The 18,439-nt window shown below is 52.2% G+C and overlaps 3 protein-coding genes across 3 annotated transcripts; 1 reads left to right on the top strand and 2 right to left on the bottom strand.

The window, feature by feature from the left end:
• Positions 1-677: 677 nt before the first annotated feature.
• JKF63_06366 (uncharacterized protein) lies at positions 678-1,577 on the bottom strand (the record flags this gene model as incomplete). Its single annotated transcript, XM_067902316.1, has 1 exon — positions 678-1,577. The coding sequence occupies one exon, from the start codon at positions 1,575-1,577 to the stop codon at positions 678-680; it is 900 nt and encodes a 299-aa protein (XP_067759337.1).
• Positions 1,578-2,206: 629 nt separating this feature from the next.
• On the bottom strand, positions 2,207-3,016 carry JKF63_06365 (uncharacterized protein; the record flags this gene model as incomplete). The annotated part of the gene is made up of 1 exon (XM_067902315.1): positions 2,207-3,016. The coding sequence occupies one exon, from the start codon at positions 3,014-3,016 to the stop codon at positions 2,207-2,209; it is 810 nt and encodes a 269-aa protein (XP_067759336.1).
• A 3,325-nt stretch (positions 3,017-6,341) lies between these two features.
• JKF63_06364 (uncharacterized protein) lies at positions 6,342-8,519 on the top strand (the record flags this gene model as incomplete). The annotated part of the gene is made up of 1 exon (XM_067902314.1): positions 6,342-8,519. The coding sequence occupies one exon, from the start codon at positions 6,342-6,344 to the stop codon at positions 8,517-8,519; it is 2,178 nt and encodes a 725-aa protein (XP_067759335.1).
• Between the last annotated feature and the right edge of the window lie 9,920 nt (positions 8,520-18,439).

Here is an 18,439-nt window from a genome sequence, read left to right as displayed (position 1 = left end):
TTTTTCCTGGAGAAGCACCTTGACCTTCACGCCAACCCTTGACGTAACGCAGGACATCAAGCTCCAATTTTTGAGAAGTGAACTGCAACGTAATGAGCCCCACCCGATCCGCTCAACGTTGAGAGAGGGGTCATTATTTTTTGTTTAAGCGAGGTCTCTGACGTTCAGTATTCCTCTGGGAAAGATATATATTTGAAGCAAGTAAACTCTGTTTTTGAAACAAAACAAAAGCCTCGCTTTGCTATGGAGTGCCGATCCGGGAGTGTCGACGTGCCTGAGCAACAGGAAAGGATATTGACAGAGATAAAAAGTGAAGAGGGAACGCATACACAATGACTTTGCTAGCGACCGCACCCATGATCATTTCAGTGCTCCATGTGCCATAGCACAGCAAGAAAGCATCCTTTCAGGAGTGAAAAGGGGCCCTGGCCAATTGAAATGCTCAGGAGTAACACGCGGGTGAATTTTACCTATGCGTAACACGGAAAAGCTTCATACAAGGAGGGGAAAGAGGGAGTGACAGCCCTGGTGTGTAGATGAATACTCATACAGGTTATATATAAAAAAAAAGAGAAGACATCGATACAGTTTGGGAAAAAAACAACAGGGAGTGAGAGTTCTACAAGCAGAGGAAGGGCATGACGTGCTGTACGTTACCGACTGGTGCACCGCAAGCACTACCTCCGCGTATGTATGAAGAACGTGCCCTCCATGGAGCACCACTCCACACTCATCTCCTGCCACAAGTAATCTTTCATGTCAAACAGCTCAAAAGCATTAGGGTCTCTGTACGATGCCACCGAGCGAGCGTGCGGATACAAATCGTCAAAGCATAAGACGCGAGTTCCTACAGGGGTAGCTCGAAGTCGTTCCGACAAAAAATGCGTCAATGGCTTCGGGAAAAGCAGATTTGATATCAAAATAGCTGTTCGGCCCTCTTCCTGGTCGAAGTATGTTGGAGTAGAGAGTAGTTGAGCCAAATCCGCCGTGATGATCTCTACAGTGGGCATCGGGCGATGGTACTTCTTCTCCAAGGCAGGTCCCAGAAGCGCCCAGGCCTCACGTGCCACGTTGGCGTTGTGCTCACTGATTTCCACACCGACGCACTTAGCACCGGTCATGCACGCGACTTGAAAGAGAACAGAGCCATTACCGCACCCCAAATCGTAAAACGTGTCCTGTTCAGTAATCTTCATGAGGCGCACGAGCCTTGTGACAAAGGGTGTCAACAGCGACTTTGCGCAAAGCTGTCGCGCCCCGGACACCTCCACTACACGCTTCTTCGAGACTTGAGCATAGGTGTTCGATAGAATCTTTTCGAACTCGACACAGCAACACTGTTCCGTGGCGCAGTGCGAACATCCACTCCCATTTGGAATACTCCGCAGTGGGAGGTGATAAGGGTCGTGCGGCAACCCGCTCCCCAGCTCTCTTGGCGTCGCTGGATGAGCAGCATCGGTATTCACTGATGTTTCCTTGCCGAGTTTCCCGATCGCCGCGTCAGAAACCAGGTAACGAGATATGGGCTGCTTTGCCCTGTAGTCCGGGCGTGCCCTCTTTACTCGAACAAGGGGCATTGTAGGACGTACAATACTCCAGGAAATACTATGAAACACTAGCTGTGAGTGGCCCGCCCTCCTCCCTTCTCCACAGACACACAAAAAGGCTCACACGGTGTGTAAGAATCAAACTTTTCAGAGTAATACTTGTACACAATACGCGTTGATACATACATAAAGACGCAAGCGATTTAAACAGAGGCTGAAAAGCCTGAACCAAAGCAGCGCACAGGGGAGAATCTCTTTTATTTGTTCGATGAATCTCACCCATATGCAGAAGCCAAGAGAGAGAGGAGGTAAAAAGAAGAGGTAAGCGTGTGGTTCATAACAGATTTTCTAGCGCATCAAATCCGTACCTTTAGGAAACAGTAATGCCAAAAACGTCTTTCCATGAAACCCCGCTGCGGGTTTCTGTAATTAATCTCCACGATGGCCTACGTTCCGGCCTTAGTATTCTTACTGGAGCTCACCTGGGAAGATCCAGGGTTTATTTCAAGCCTCCGCGTAACTACACATTTTCAACACACAGTCCAATTTTTTGTTTTTGGCTTGCGAATCAGGTTTGATTTTTTTTTTCGGTATCGTGAGACAATAAGACAGGAAGCAGGGGTCTCGCGCACAGAATGGGGTAAGCACAGACAGACAGCTCAATTCTTGCCACGAAGCATGTTCAGGCGCTCCTGCAGTGCTTTTTTGCGATTGTTTACTAGCTCACTCTTGAAAAACTCTTCATCAGGTACCATAAGTTTTCCATCCTTTAAATAGGAAAGAACAAGAGCACCAGTACCAGATCGCATGGTGACGTGATCTCCCTTTGCGCGCATTTTGGCTTCCGCTTCACGTTCAAACCGGACCAACTCCGCATCTGCTTCACTTGTCCCCAGCCATTTTATTTTTTCAAAGTAGTTCAGGCTTCCTGTTGGAGGCTCCTCCAGTTCGGATGAATCAATCACGACCTCATCTTCTTCAGTGCTGTTTGCTGCCTCTTCATCTCCACCATGCTCCCCGCTCTCTGCACGCTGGCGCTTTCGGGTGCTCAAAGCCTCAGGAAGCTCTTTAGCACAGCCAAAAAAGATCTTTTTGCGCGAGGAGGCCGTAATTGGTTGATCAGTGAGGAGAGCTAATCGCTTTTCCCACAGAAATCTGCGAGAGAGTAGTTTATTCACCTCATCGTTTTTAGCGCGAATAACGGCCTCGCCATCTTTGTCAATGCTGAGCAGTTTTTGGTCCCGCAGCTGTGCCGTTTTGTCACCGATTTCTTGCTTTAACCTGAAGAGGACGTACTTGACGATCTTTTCGTCGTCCACATCATTTGGATTTGTGGGAAGCCTTTCTACACCCAGTTTGGCAAGCCGTTCTTCTTCTTGTCGTCGCTTTGATAGCTTGTAGAGGATTGTGTTTTTTCGCTCTTTTGTGCGGGCTAGCGTGCCCTCGATTTCTCTTAGTCTATCCTGCATTGTAAACAACAATTGTTAGCTGCGGTGGTCCGTGTGATGTTCGGTGAAAAAAAAATGAGAACACAGGCAGTAGAGAAAAAATATGAAGGATAATTACCATGCGGTTCTCGGAGGAGCGAGAGATCGCACAAGGGTACATGATTATCAGTTTCAGTGCTCACATCTGGGGTCCTCAGGAATGTGCGCGGTGGTAATACCAGAAACAAGGAAATGACGTGGACACCGGTTGGGCACGCTCAGAGCCGCCGATGAGAGGGATGTGGGAGGAGCAATCAACCAGTTGGCAAGCTCCCTCTCTTGTCTATAAGTGATCACGCACGCCGTTTTCCCGTGTCGAAGCGGTGGCCCAGGTAGCAACGCAAAAAAAAAAAATGTGCTCGTCAAATTCATTTGTGAGCTGAAATCATACCCCCGTTTCATCCGGGACGCTCAAAATGTTATCATAAACACCGCACTCCCCCTCCTATGCAACCCATGGAGTGCGTGAGGAGTCGCAGACCGGGAAAACGCGCTGGCAGTACCCTGCTGAGCGCAGGAACGTGGCACCATTGACGACAGAGAACATTTTTCTGTTTCGTCCTTCAAGTACCACAAGTCAGCATTAGCTACGACCACAATGAAGTGCTGCTGATGCGACACGGTAAAACGTACAGAACACCAATGGCGAAAAGCAATTCTATGGAGCATTCTCCCAAGCATTGCGCATCATCGACCAGGCTGCCCATCCACTCCGCCAGAGTCCAATACACCCCCAAAGTGACTGATCGTAAACGATCAAATTCCGAAACATTAGTCTGGCTTCCACGGTGTGCTTCATCTGAGACCAGGTGTCTTTTTTCCATCGCGTACACTCGGGAAGCCATCTTACCAGCAGGTGGTTCACTAGCTGAATTAAAAAAAAAGAACGACTGACAGTCACGTGAAGTTTCTTTGTGCATTACGCAAGAGTGCGTACATGTGCTGATACACACACACACAACAACAAACACATTCTTTTGTTCAATGCGCTGCAATGCGGGGGCGAGGTTGGAATGTTCATTTCGTCATAGACCCTTCTTACGCGCCAACTGTAGGAGTCTTGCACAGATCTCCATTGGCTGTATCCTCTCCCACAGCGGTTGTTTCACGTGGCAGAGGTTCTCATTTTTGCACCACGCGACTGCCTTGCGCTGCAACCTCCCCCCCCCCCCACCAGGGCCAGCTCTGCAGCTCGAATTGGTCGCAGCCTTATTAGTTTCACGGATGGCAGCAATGTTAGAGTGGTTGGTGCCGGCGAGGCGGAGGGGGGGGGGTGCAGCGGCACCTTGGCACTTGGAGTGTTGAGTCCACCAAGTAACTCACACGGACGGAGAAGGCGGGGACGAGCAAGCAGATCTTGGGGTCAGGAAACGGAACTTTCTTGAGGTACGAGTTTCTCCGACGCTGATCGACCGACTACAGGAACCCGGAATAGTATTGGAGCTGCGCTGAGCTCACGAGTCGATCTGCGGTAGGACCTTTCTACCGATCATAGAGTCTCAGCTTTATTTACATCTCTTCTGTAGCGCTTTCAGCCCCCGCGACGTTACGTGGGCAATTGCAGCCGACTTGCCAACCTTTCCGTTTACTGTGAGGACCAAGGCCACAAAAGGAGACCAATAGAAACATCGCACTCAGAAGCTCTCCCCTTTATCTGGCGACGCGGTCCGTGGAAAGAAAGCCAGTGATGTGCATTGACTGGGTTATTGAAAGGCCAGCGAATCTGCAGAATAAGTGACACAGCTTCAACGAAGAAAACTCCACCGGCACCTTCAACTACACAGCTGTGTTGCTTGACATCACTCCCTAATCTTTCAAGTACCTGTGCGTTTTTTTTTTCAGTCGCGTGGTGGCGCCATCCAGTAGGCATGTATCTGGAAGGCTGCACCATTTTCTGATGACGCGAGGATGTCTGCATTGCTCAGATGAACAACATCGATTGAATTGGTCCCCGCTGAGATATGGGGGGTGGTGGTGGACTGGCTTTGGACACAAGAGCCTCCCTTCTTCACTCCACTTCAAGTGCTGCTGAGCTCCATTACGCCTCTACAACACACGCTTCCAGCGTACCGATGTTGATACGCTGAGCTCCATCATTCTTCATGTGCGAAAGTAATCTTTCTGCACCTCGACATCGGCTAGAATTCGTTCCCAAACATATGATGGGTTTTCGTTGATTGCATCATAGTCGAACAATTTCCAATTACAACTGGAGGAAACTGGTCTGTGCGGAGTTGTACCACCTGAGAAGCAGAGAAGAAATGTGGTGTGAATGCCAATGTTGCGGTATTCAGATGAATTTGGGACAAGCTGCTTATCGAGAGGATGGTAGAGCAGAAACCCGTTATCGACTGCTCAGCCTTTTTTTCCCGCCAAAAGGCGTGGGGGTGAAAACCGTTGCTCATGTTTTTTGTGTCTCTTCCTCCATTGATGAATACACCTTTCCGTGCGTTCAGGTTGATAATTGCCGTGTCCTGCACACCTTATGACCATTCTTCAATTTTTTTTCTTTCCGTCACGTCCTTTACGCAGGCGTGTCGTCGTGCATCCGGCACGCGAGGCTTCCGTCTTACAGCTCCTCTCTTTACGATGACACACCGTTTTCTTCGATTCCTTTCTACAGGATCCATTTCCCGAGCACCATGAACTCTTTACATCGTCAATCTTTTTTGCGTCTATGTGGTCTAGACATTACATTTCCCGTCGCATGCTCAGGACTGAGAAGCTCGCATCAGCAGCTGCTCAATCGTGAGAAGGAAAAAGTCAGTGTAGCTGAGCACGTTTTTTTTTGTGTCTGTCTTGCTCAATATTTCTACTTTTCGACTTTCTGCTAACTTGGTGACACCACCAGTGTGTGACAGCCGTGTCACACGCCTTATTTTTTCCCTTTTCTATATGTCTGATCGTTGTGTATCCCTGTAAAATATTTATCTCTATATATTCTCAAGTACACATACACATCCGGTCCAGTGAACAAAACACATTTGAACGACGGGGGAGATGTAGATCGCTGTAGTACCCGCACCTTTTTTTATTCCTGTTGGTAACTATGTGAATACCAAAATCTTTTTTTTTCGACGCGGTGTGAAACACAGCAATGGTCTGCTCCCCACTATTTGTCTGCGCTTCTGCCGACAGAGTTTTCGAATGCTTTCCTTGTGTGCTCATTGCTCATCCTCTTAGTGTCATTCAACTTCGACTTTTACCTTCCCTCGTCTTCCCTTCACTGCAGTGAAGCTGTGCGCATTTTTCGAACTCATTCTGTGAAGAGGCAGAGTCACCAAGACAAACCTGATCCGCCAGCATCATGAGCACCGCGCCAGGTAAGCCGCGTCTCACTTTCTCAGACTTTCAGCTGTCCATTGACATTGGGTTCTGGGAGAAACTTCGGCGCCTCAAGCTGACCGAATGGAAGCTTGAGGAGCCGCACGCTGCTCTTGTTGGTACGGTGCGCGCCAATGTTTCCGACCGCGTGTTTTTGTCTCCTCCGAACCTGGTACACCTAAGCGCCGACAGCTTGCACCCATCAACGCTCCCCCACGCCGCGGTAGACGGCACTGCTGAGGTTGTGAGCGTGCAGGTACAAGGAACGGTGAAGAACTTTAACTTAGTGGAAAAGTTCAACGCGCTGGATACTCGGAGCGCGCTACTTTCATTTCTCGCGCAGACGCTCTTGGTGCCTGCTCTGACAGTGTATAATGATACTGAGGAGGAGGCAGACGCGTGGGCCAAGATGCCGTTTGCTAGCCTTTGCCTGTTTACATATGTTGACGCAAAGACGTACCGCTTTTTCCACAAGGAGGCATTTCCGTGCACGGCGATGGAGAGCGCTTTGCTAGTAGATTCTCTCGTGTTCGGCGAATCGCCTGCTCTTCCTTTTTCTGCTGCGGCTGCACAATCTATGTATCATCACGGTGTCAATTTGCTCAGACGCCAACCCGAGCGAGCCTACAGCCCGTTTCTGGCTGTTTTAGCCAGTGAAGGTGTTGAGTTCATCTCCTTCTCGCCGACCGCTTTCGTTACTGCCACCGCAAAAAAAGGTTGCAGCGTTTTTGTGTGCCTGTTCGACTTTTCCGACGCCACACAGAGCGTTAGCCTGCCGGTACGAAACGTAATCACGTGCCTGCGACTCGCAGTGCCGTCTCTCACTGCCCTCCGCCTGTACGCGCTGCGCTCTGGAGGTACTAGCAAGAGTGTGTTTGTAAACCTGGAGTTCGAAGCGCTTGAGGAGTCGGTTGTTGCGTCACTCCGAGACCGGCTCGCAGACGCATCGCCCACCGACCTTGCACATGTAAAATGGAGGGAGGAGTTTCCTTTTCTCAAGGTCTCCGGGTGGCGTAAGAAAAAGATCGAGGGTTTGGACCTGGGAGGCTTCATCAATCCTGTCCAGCGGGCTGACAGCGATTCTCGTTTCAACTTGGAGCTGATGAAGTGGCGTGTGCTGCCTTCACTGGCTTTGGATCAGATCGCCAAATGCAAAGCGCTGCTTTTGGGCACTGGAACCCTTGGCTGCAATGTGGCACGAAACTTGCTAATGTGGGGTGTCCGTGACATCACCTTGGTTGACCGTGGTCGTGTGTCCTTCTCCAATTTAGCACGTCAGTCTTTGTTTACATTCGAGGCGGCTAAAGAAGGCAAGACAAAGGTAGAGGCAGCAGCCGAGGCGATTCGCGCCATTATCCCATCTGCGGTAGTGCGCCCCGTGCCGTTGACAATTCACATGCCAGGACATCGCATCGAGGAGGCGAAGACAGATGAGGCATTGGACACTATTCACCGATTAGAGGAACTTATCGCTGACAGCGACGTCGTGTTCCTCCTCACTGATTCGCGAGAGGGTCGCTGGATGCCAACCATCATTGCTGCAGCAACAGGGACACCTGTCATCAATGTTGCCCTTGGTTTTGACACATACGTGGTAATGCGTCACGGCGTACCGGCGCAGACCTCTCGCTCCAACGCTGTAGGGGAGGTCGAGTGCCCTGATGCGAGCCACACAACCTTGGGATGTTATTTTTGCAGCGACATCATAGCACCCACAGACAGCCTTAGCTTCCGTGCGTTAGATGAGCAGTGTACTGTCACTCGACCAGCGGTGTCGTCGATTGCGTCGGCGATCGCGGTGGAGCTTTTGGCTCAGGTGTATCAGCACCCTAGTGGATTTCGATGTCCAGCTTATCGTGAATCTGCTGCCGATAAGGACGACCAGGGGAAGTGCTGCCTTGGGGTCATTCCGCAGCAGATTCGCGGCAGCGTCTTCTCACACACGATGTATCACCTCTGTGGTGAGCGAAACCACATCTGCACTGGCTGCGCAGACCCACTTTTGCAGGCATACCGGAAGGGAGGGGCCGAGTTTCTTCTGCAGTGTGTCAACAGTCCGCCGTTTATTGAAGATGTCTGTGGGGTAAAGGCACTGAAGGCGAAGTGGGAGGCAGACATCCACGAGATGCAATGGAGTTCTGACGAAGACTGTGATGGCTAGGGCCCCATTCTCTCGTTTTTTCCCTGTCGTCGTGTGCACGTGTCATCAAGGGTTGCCTCGTACTTGACGCATACTTGTCTGCCTTGCCATGCAGGTTTCTTTTATGTTCGGATTCTTTTCTGCACCTCTGCATTTTCCGCAGCAAACTCTTTTCCGTTGATATCGTATGCTCAGGACTGATTGTTGATACTATCACTGCATCGAGTCGCACAACCCCCCCCCTCCCCAGGCGTACTCACTGCCTAATGGAGCTTAATGCCTGCTTCCCTATTTTTTTTTCCTGCATGAACCTCCTCTTTCCTGACTGGGTGATGTCGGTATCAATTTTAGTCGCCCCCAAATCAAACTTGTTACCCGAGGTCAGTCTCATGCTCCTTTGGGTGTCTAAGCTTTTCCCCCTTTTCGTCGAATCTCTCTTCTCAGCTGCGTTCCATTGTGTCTTCCTTCTTCCTTTCCAAATATTTCTGACCTCCACTGCCTGCCCTCTCTACAATAGGCCAGTGTCGATTTACCAGGCACGTTGATCTACGGCCGTGCTCGTTCTTGCCATCACCACCACCAAAACTTAAGAGGACACAATAATGCACTTTTCTGCTTCCTTCCTAGCTTTCTGCTTTGGATGCGTCGAACACGGGCCCCATGGGCCTGAAGAGCGCCCTTAGTTAGCACATCTACAGGAGCACGAATGCAAAGCAGCTTACCAGTCTCACACCGGTGTGAACCTCGAAAGCGACAACTTGGAACATATATGTGCGTGCTAGAGCTATCCCCAGCACACTCAGCATTCGCTGAATAGGTTCTCCACTTGTAACGACAGACCCCATTATCGACGCTGAAAATGCCGCGCGAATTGGTGATCAGGGTGCGACAATCATCTCGCTCTCTGAACGAGGTACAGAGTACAGTGGCTATTTGAATTTGTCAAACGCACTTTATACTTTTTCTACTACCCCCCCCAAAAAAAAGCCCTACTAAGGCGCTCCATTCTTTTCCCGTCTTCTTGATTTGTGCACGGGGTGTTTATTATTCACAGTACCTGGCGGCTCTGGAGCTAACCATGTCATGCTGCCTTACCTTGTCTACTAGTCACGTGTTCCACAATAACGCCCTTGATGTTCGTCTTCTATGCAAATGTAATGTTGGTGCGCTTCGTAGAGGACGCCCTCTGATTCCAATTACAGCAACTTGCGTCTGTCGATGTTCGTGCTTGTACTCAGAATACCGAGCCCAAGTTCTCTGAGGCTAGTACTCAGGTGCTTGTCCTGAGTCCCGAGAACCGGCGAAGCAACCCGGCGAGGTTGTGCGTCCGAAGAAAGCCAGCTCCCTTTCGTCCCTTTCGTCTCTTTCGCTCCTCGTCTGAGTTCCCTGCGCTGCAGGCTCGCCTGAGGGATGGGTGGGGGGAAGGGGGCTTGTCTTGCGTCACCCATCAAGGTGCTGGACGGGGCGCCATCACAGTGATACGATTGTCCAGTTCTCTTTTTCCCTCTACGAATATTTCGTTCACAATCTTTTTGTATGTGGGTGTGCGCGCGCATACAGACTTGTTTCGCCCAGCCTAGAGGTTTCCAGGTGACATGTGCGTCCTCATCCTGGGTAAACGCCTTTCTATTGCACCTGTGCCTCTCCACAACTGTCTGTTTGCATGTGCCATGGATTAGGTACGAGTACACGCTGCTTTCATTTGCACCTCCCGAAGTATGGGTTGCCGTCATGAATCGCGATGCTTTTTCTTACCATGGTGATCGAGAGTGCTCACCGCGTCCTTCCCTATTGACAAGTTCAGAGTGGCCTCCAGTGGAGCATTTTTGACTGCTTGCCACGATATAAGACCATTTATGGACTTCTGTATTTTTTCCCGCTTTATACCTTCCGGAAGATCAACTCAAACGCTTCAAGAGACGTGCGTAAGTGCTGCGGTGATCAATGCCAAGCACTTGAAGGAAAACCCCTTAATCAACTCATCAGAAGTTGCTGTCGGACACACGCTGGGCGCCTACAGAGCTCTGCGCTCCCTAGACAAATTAATGGAACTCCCGGAGTCAGTGACGGGGAGCGCTGTGGTTTCTCCCTTGGAGGGCACGTGGGAGTTCTGTTTCGGATGCCGCATTCCCAGTTTTTCATGATGTATTTGGAAGTACGGAAGGGTGCACTTGAGAGGGAATGAGGAATCAACCGTCTCTCTCTGGCTGCCCTTGTTTCTACACTTGGAGGGGATCCTATCCGAGAAGCACAGCGGCCTTTCCGCCATGCTCCACTTTTACAGATTACTAAGGTGTACACCATTTAAATGGACCGTTGCAGCAAGCCTGGCTCAGTGCTTATTGTGAAGCTTCTAGAACTGACCCGCTTACCAAATTTAGCTCTCAAGAGGAGCGGTGCAGAGCCAAGGAAGCTTCATTGTGCTCCTTTCCCGGTGAAGCTGGCCGCCGAGAATTCCCAAGTGGGGAGCTATCTAGAAAGGTGTAGGTCACTCACTCACGTCAGACGCTTTCGGTGCAGATCCCTTGAGGAATACGCAGGGTCCTGTGGTTTCCGCAGTACTTTCAGAACAACGTAAATGGGCGCGGTGTGCGTTACGTTCACGACATCAGTAGGTGTTCCTCTCTTACCTTCCTCTTCCTCAAAGCATCCCCACGGATTGGCAGCCTCGCATTCGCTCTTCGATGCACCATCACTACGAGGGATCACTGCCTGGTTGTGTACTGTGAGAAACATTCATGACTTCAACAACGGTTCTGCTATGAGGGTGATTGTCCTTGTGCGGTGATGTAGCCAAGAAGGCTTTCCTCCGCAACCGGAGTACTCAAAGCCGCATAGACCTAGCGCGCGCCCAATTAGAGCTGCGGAACGCAAGCAACTTCACCACCGCTTCTCCACATGGGCACCTGAAACTGAGACAATGCGATGAGGTGGACAGCCTGCTGCGGCTTCTAAAGGCGCCGCAGCTGCAGGGGTTGATTGTCTGCTCAAGGGCAATGCATGGTTCCGATGCCGTACTGGCTGGCGCTGTGGTCACTCTCGACCACGGAGGGTGAACCAACCACAACAAAAAGAAAGCTAGGGAGCTGGACTACAAAGGTCATTGCTCACCCTTTTTGTTGTCTTCATGTTATCCGACTGGTTCCACCTGGGATGGTATGCCCGCAAAGAAAGGAAAATGGGAAGGGATGGTCACATCGGTGACAGTCTCCTTCACGACTGTTTCCTTGGCTTCGTCTTCACTTGATGTGCATCTGCAGGTTGATGCCGTTTTATCTGTTACAACCTCCCTGATTTTTTTTCCCTCGACCATTCCGTGTACCTCTGTAGCGTCCGACTTTCACGCACGTTTCAAGGGGTCATATTTGCATAGCTACAATATGACCCTGTCGTCCTCCGCATTCGCCCTCGGATGTACTCTGATCTCTGAACCGTACACCATTACCACTTTTTGCTTTCCTTGGGTCTTTCCCATGCTCAGTCGAGCGTGAAGTCTCCTTTGAGGGACAGCAGGGAGGGCAACACCCTGCCACCTCACGGAGTTGCTGAATTTGTGCGGTTGCTTTCGTAGCAGATGATTTTCCCATGCCCTCTGCTACCAACCTCGGCTGCCCCATGAATCGCTGCACGAGTTGTCTGCTTGGCGCACAATAATTTTCTGAAGAAGGCTGCTGCTATAGTGAGCAACCCATCGGTTGCCGACCCTGGGGGTAACAACACGCATTATGGGGTTCCGAGTAATGTACACAGCTGCCTTCAGATCCGCCTCCTTCGTAAATGCAAGCGACACCGCCGCGTCCACAAAGCGCGTCCACGAAGCGCAGCCACTTCAGCGGGAAGATACGGGTGCTGGAGATGGTTCTCTTTCTTCGGATTTGCTCGACAGCGGTGCTCTGGCGAGCAGGAGCGCAAGTTAGGCTTGCTAGGGCTAGGGATATATTGACGGAGTTGATGACTGAGGCAATCGAATGGCACATGATTTTCTGGACGGGCTGAAAGTTCGACACGGGGGGGGGTCCGAGCGAGGGGGTCGGGTACCATGTGGTCGGCCGGTGTCCTGAGTGAGTGACGCACATTCACTGCTATGCAGTGTGTGGTGCGGGGGATTTCTGACGAATGCATGTCCGGGTTTCGTCCGAGATGTCTGGTCCGAATGTATTTTTGGTACCCCGGACCCGGGTGTACCCGGGACGGTTTGGTCCAGTGCACCTTGTGTGCCGGTATGCTCCTGAAGTGTTTTTCTACAAATGTGATGTCACATGTGTGTATGTTTGTGATCTCTTTACCGAATGATTATTCGTTCTCTTTCCTTCTACTTCTCTTCTGGAATTGGATACAAATCCAGTAAGTAATCTAGGTGGGTTTAATGCGGTCTCTGACGCAAAAAACGAGAACGAAAATACATTTTGCACAAAAAATACCGAACGCAAGCACCCAGGCGGATCCGCAGCTTCTGGTCATCTAGCCGTTCAAGAAGTTCTGTCACATCACAAAAAGACGATTGTACCCCACAACATTTACGCGAAGCAATGAGCAACACGACGGATCATGTTTCGTTTTCCACCGAGGAGGGCGATGTGGACATCAGTTTTTTTTTGGAGCACCCAAGCACGGCGACTAAAGCGAAGCTGTGGAGAGGTCTTCGCAAACAAGGGCTCATTTCAGCGGAGAGGTACCACGAAGAGCTTGTAAGCTTGGCGGTGAGATTTGAGGACCCAATTGAGTCGGACAGGGCAAGCGACCAAACGACGTTTTTGGACGAAAACGCGAAGATGCAACACAACATGGTGGAAGCGCAAACCATCTACGCGGACAAAGAGCTGCGAAAATTCAAGGACATGACGAAAAAACACAAAAATTCCAAGCAGAGGATACGTGAATCAGCGGACCCGCTGGAGGGACTACAGGCCAGGTTTGAATCGACAATTGAAGCGAGGGGCATGACGCCAGCCATGGCAGCATCTGCGGTAATCCTGCTCGGTCTGACGGGGCCAGAGTTGAAGGAAATGTGCGGAGATGAGCGGATCGCTTTATGGTTCGAGATGTTTGCGACTGAACCACCCTCATTGCTCCTATATCGCTACAACGTGGAGATCGTCAATGAGCTGACAAGCGAAGTGGAGCAGCGCAATTGGTGTGATGTCCTTTCAAAAGTGGACACCCCTCTACTTCCGGAGACGGCGAGATTGGCGCATTTCAACGAGATCACACTCGAGGAGGCGCAGGCAGAGAGCGAACCACAGCAGGCAGGCATTGAGGGCGGTGGCGTCCGGGAGAAAGAGTCACATAAACGTTTCCGCCGCGCAAAAGATAACAAGCGCGATTTGCTGGAAGGTGGAGCTGCGTATGCGCAAATTGTGGGCGCGGACGGGTCAACAATTGGAGCGATGGACTTGAGCAGCTGGGAAGAGCTCGCCACTGCGCTGCACGCAAAATTGGACGCCCTCAACGCCAATGATCGTGAGTTTGTTCCCCGGATGATAAACGACCGCCTGCGCGCGCAAACGCGCCAAAGCACTCAATACCGCTCAGACGCCCCCAAAAATTACAAGAGTTACCAGGGACGAAATTATACAAATGGTAGCAGGCGAGGCGGCTACGGCAACGGAAGCGCAGGAGGCAGAGGCCACACATACCGAGGAGGCGAACCGCAGGAAAATCCAAAAAACTGATGCACGGCGGAACGGCAGCCGTCGTTTTGAAGGAGGGATCCACACACACATCAAAAAATATGTCGAATATTGCCCGCGAATTCGGCAAGGAGGTGTGGGGCGGCGATATGCTCGAAGGCAAAACATCAAACATAGAACTCGACGCAATTTACGAGCAGTACCTCCCACCAAAACGCATCGTTCCGTCGGATACAATGGTGTACTTGGACCGTGATAAAACACAACAACTCACGAAGATGGTGCGCAAGCACGGCTTTGTGTATTTTCCAATCTTTATTATGAAGCATTGGATAGCGGGCATTTTGGAGCAAGACGACGAGGATGCAACAGGCATCCAATTATCCCTTTATGATTCCGCACCATCCCCAATTTTGGAGCAACAACTCAATGAGAACCTCAAAAAGGTTTGGCCGGCTTTGCGTTTGGTGAAACAATTTTCGCCACGTCAGGAACGCTATAGCAATGATTGTGGGTTGTTCATGTCCGCGGCATTTTTCAGCCATCATTTACAATTAATGGTTGATCACCGTCGCGATCTGCCACGGTGTTTGCGACGACTGTTTTTTGCGGCGTCGCAGTATCACCCGCCTCGTGATTATTTCCTCACGAAAATGAGAAAGGTGCTCACGAACCACCCGGTGTCTAGGAAAGATTTCTTTTACGATGAAATCGCGAAGATGCCATGGAAGCGTACAAAAATCGATGACGCAGTCCAATCTTTCGGATCACGCGACGCTCTCCACGGAGGCGGTGGTTTAAAGCAGTCGAAAAAGTCTCCGCCGAATCGGAAACGACCCACGACACGCACCACACGGGCGGTCCAGAGCATTCCAAAACCATCTTCGAGACAGAAGAAAAGGGAAACCAGGATGCAGAGGAACGTGGACCGAGCTGCGCGAACGAGGCGCACACCACAGGAGAGAAAATCGACATCGCAGGCGTCGTCCCGAAAACGTCCGGACAGGTCCTCGATGGACGCTCCGCTTCCAAGGCGTAAGGCTGCAAAGAAACGGGGTAGACAAACGTCCGTGGATCCAGTTCGAGTGACAGAAAACACATCACATTCCCCACTGGTAAGCGACCCCTCATCCGATGATGAGGACATGTTGCTGATTGATGCGATCGCGCGTGCCGACGCACGTGCTGCAGCACTACAAGGCAACTTACCCGTCAATAAAACAACCGACGTATCAGCACGAGTCGTGGCTCACGAGCCTGAGAACGCATCGGCGAAAATTCCCGACAAAGAATCAGAAAATGAGCAGAGGATTGTCCCAGAGAACATCCCAGGGAGTATGCCAGCGAACGCGACCGTGAGTGTAGCTGAAAACGTGCCGGCGAAGCCATCACCACCACCTCCGCAAGGGAAATGCATCTCCGAGTGGATAGAAGAAACATTCGCAGAGGCAAACAAACACGCCAGGAGGGTATACGAATTTGTTTTGGATCACCTATGGGCTGCGACGGCTCTGGCGAGAGCCGGTGATGGTGTCGCGCGCGGTATGAGCGACACAGCCGTTGGACAGCAGCGTGTGCGACACAAACTGACACCGCTGCAACCCTATAGTGTTCAAGAGATGCTGAAACTTCTCCACAAGAAGATCCACATCGTGGATCCATCACCGGCCGATCCGAATGAGGTGATTTTCCGTGAAGAGAACGGAGCCGAGGAGGTGTCGATGGACCCTCCGATCGACGAATTGTATCTCGTTCGAGGGCCCTCGATGTCGGCGTTATCTGACCAGTTTAGAAACTATAAGTTTCTCCTCGGAGCGAGGCTCCGTGAGGCACCGGAAGACATGAACGGTGTGCGGTACCCGAGCTATTACGTCCTCACAAAGGTGGCGTCGGAAGCGACGGTGGGTGTGTACATTCCCGCCGGGATGACACATTACCCGGCCTCAAAGCCACAGCGTGCGTCACGCCACGCGTCCCGATACGTGCCTCGTCCAAGGGGTGCGACGCCGGAGACACATCAAGGTCGTTCGGGTGATCCAGCGCCACGTCTGACCAGACGGAAAGGATGGCCAGGTGATGGAGTGAACGTCGATCCGGACAACAACGATGAAGGCGATGAAGGCGAGACATCCAGGATTCCTGGCAACAGAAAAGGTGATGGATACGCCGATGTCGACGCGAACATATCGGAGGAGGCGAAACGAGCACTCGAGGATATCCGTTCAAACCCTTTAAACATGCAGGGCAGGCCTCTTTCGCAAGCAGAGGAAGCAGAGGCCTGCCCGAGAAACTGGTTCCTCTTCAGCGCGAAACCGCCACACGTCTCACAGCTGGCATGGAGTCTTGTGAGGCCGGACACGCGCGCACACCATCTACGATGGCTGACGCGCATAAAATGCATGAATTCAGAGCAGATGCTCATGCGTCTTCCGCCGGCGTGTATCGACCTGATCCTGTCGACCGCTCGGGCACGCAAATGGAAGTGGGCAACGACAGCGAAGGCGTTTGCGGGAGTAGCGGGTGCGCTGCGCGACCTGCCGCTCTATTCCACCCAGTCGCGAGGCATTCGCCTTCAGGACGACCCGGAATGGCGAAGCGCTTTTGGCACGGCGCAGCGCTTCATGAAGGAGTCGGTGCCAGACGCGCCTCCTTTCGTATCGCGTATGCAGGTCGAGAGAATCCTCGACCGACTTCGCCTAGGCCATCCTCGGGCTGCACTTTTCTTGGCGATGATGTGGGGATTCGCGGCGCGAGCGTGCGACATATCCACGCTGCGGGTGAAGGACGTGACGGTGTTTCCGACACCCGCGGCGGAGCCGGACCACCGCGGCAGGAGAAGAGCGACCACCATCGCAGAGGAGGAGCCGTGCGTGCGAATCACCCTGACGATACGCAAAGGAAAAGGTGCCAAGACGAGGGGTCCATACCCCCTGTGCCGTCGATGCTGACCAGAGACCTTGCAGCCACGCTGCAAGAACTGATGACAAAACGGAAACCATCCGAGGAGTTGTTCGCGCCTCACTCGGAGGAGCTGAGGGCGCGGATCGCACACGAGGTGCGGACAGAGATGCGAGGCTCACAGCTGCCCTCGATTCGAAAAGGCGCACTCCGCTGCATGGCGGAAGCGGGTGTCCCGCTGAAGGACTTGATGACGATATCAGGCCACGCCAAACAAGCCACGCTACTGCGCTACCTTGGGTATGGTCAGCAGCCTACGGTGGAGGCCGAGACCGCAAGGGAAAACGCAGGAAGAGCGCTATTCCAGACCCGCTAGAGGCGGCGACTTCGGTGTTTCGTTTCCGCTCCCAGGAATCGTCATGTGCGAACCTCGCGATTGCACCGCAAGAGGTGTCGAACATGGTGTGGGTCGCATGTCCGGGTTTGTCCGAGTGATGGCGGAAAGGCCGGCGCTGGTAAAGCACTGGCCGTTGCACTTGAAACAAAACACGCCGCTGGACATGGAGGCGGTACTGATGATGCCGACAAAACGCGCTTCCACAAAGCGTTTTCTTCGCCGGATCCAGTGCTTCCTGGATCCCTGCTTCTACGACGGATTGCGGACCTCGCGGACCATCAAAAAATGCGCCCTTACAGCGGACGAGATCCGCCAGGCAGTCGACATGGGAAAATTCGAGCCGTGTCCTGCCAACGAATTGGGTACCCAGGCGCAACTGCCTGAGGGAGTGCATGGCGTGAACGTGTTCACGGTGCCCGAGTTGAAGGGCAGACGGCGCCTCATCACAGAGCCGCTGCTGAACCGGGTGATCCCGACACATCACGTGCCACGCGTCCACTACGACACCCGCCTTGGAAGGCGGCGGCGGTTGCGATACGCCCGCTACATGGTGCAGATCGATTTCGAAGCTTATTACGACGCTATCCCGATCGCGGCGACACTCCGCAACAAGTTCGTTTTTCGAGCACGACATGACGGACGATACTACCGTCTGCGGACGCTCCCGACCGGTGCGCGGTGGAGCGTTGCAGTGGGTCAGGCCGTGACCTGGACGATCGTCGACATCGACACGCCAGTCACCATCACCACCCTCATCGACAACATTCTGATCGCAGCGAAAGAAGGTCAGGAACGTGAGTTCCTGATGGCGGTGCGCGCGGTCGTGGCGCGCATCAAGGCGGCAAACCTCATGACATCACCAAACCGTGACGAGTTGGAGGTGATGTCCGACGAGGCGATCTTGCAGATGGCAGGTGCCAATACGGTGTTTCTCGGTGAGGAATACATGTGGAACGGACGTGAGCGTCTGATTCGGAACTCGGTCAAGACCGTGGCGAAGATGCAGATTGCGCTGC

The sequence above is a fragment of the Porcisia hertigi genome, chromosome 7 (assembly GCF_017918235.1).
Source record: "Porcisia hertigi strain C119 chromosome 7, whole genome shotgun sequence".
Classification (NCBI taxonomy): domain Eukaryota; phylum Euglenozoa; class Kinetoplastea; order Trypanosomatida; family Trypanosomatidae; genus Porcisia; species Porcisia hertigi.
This window is presented reverse-complemented; position numbering and strand designations above follow the sequence as displayed.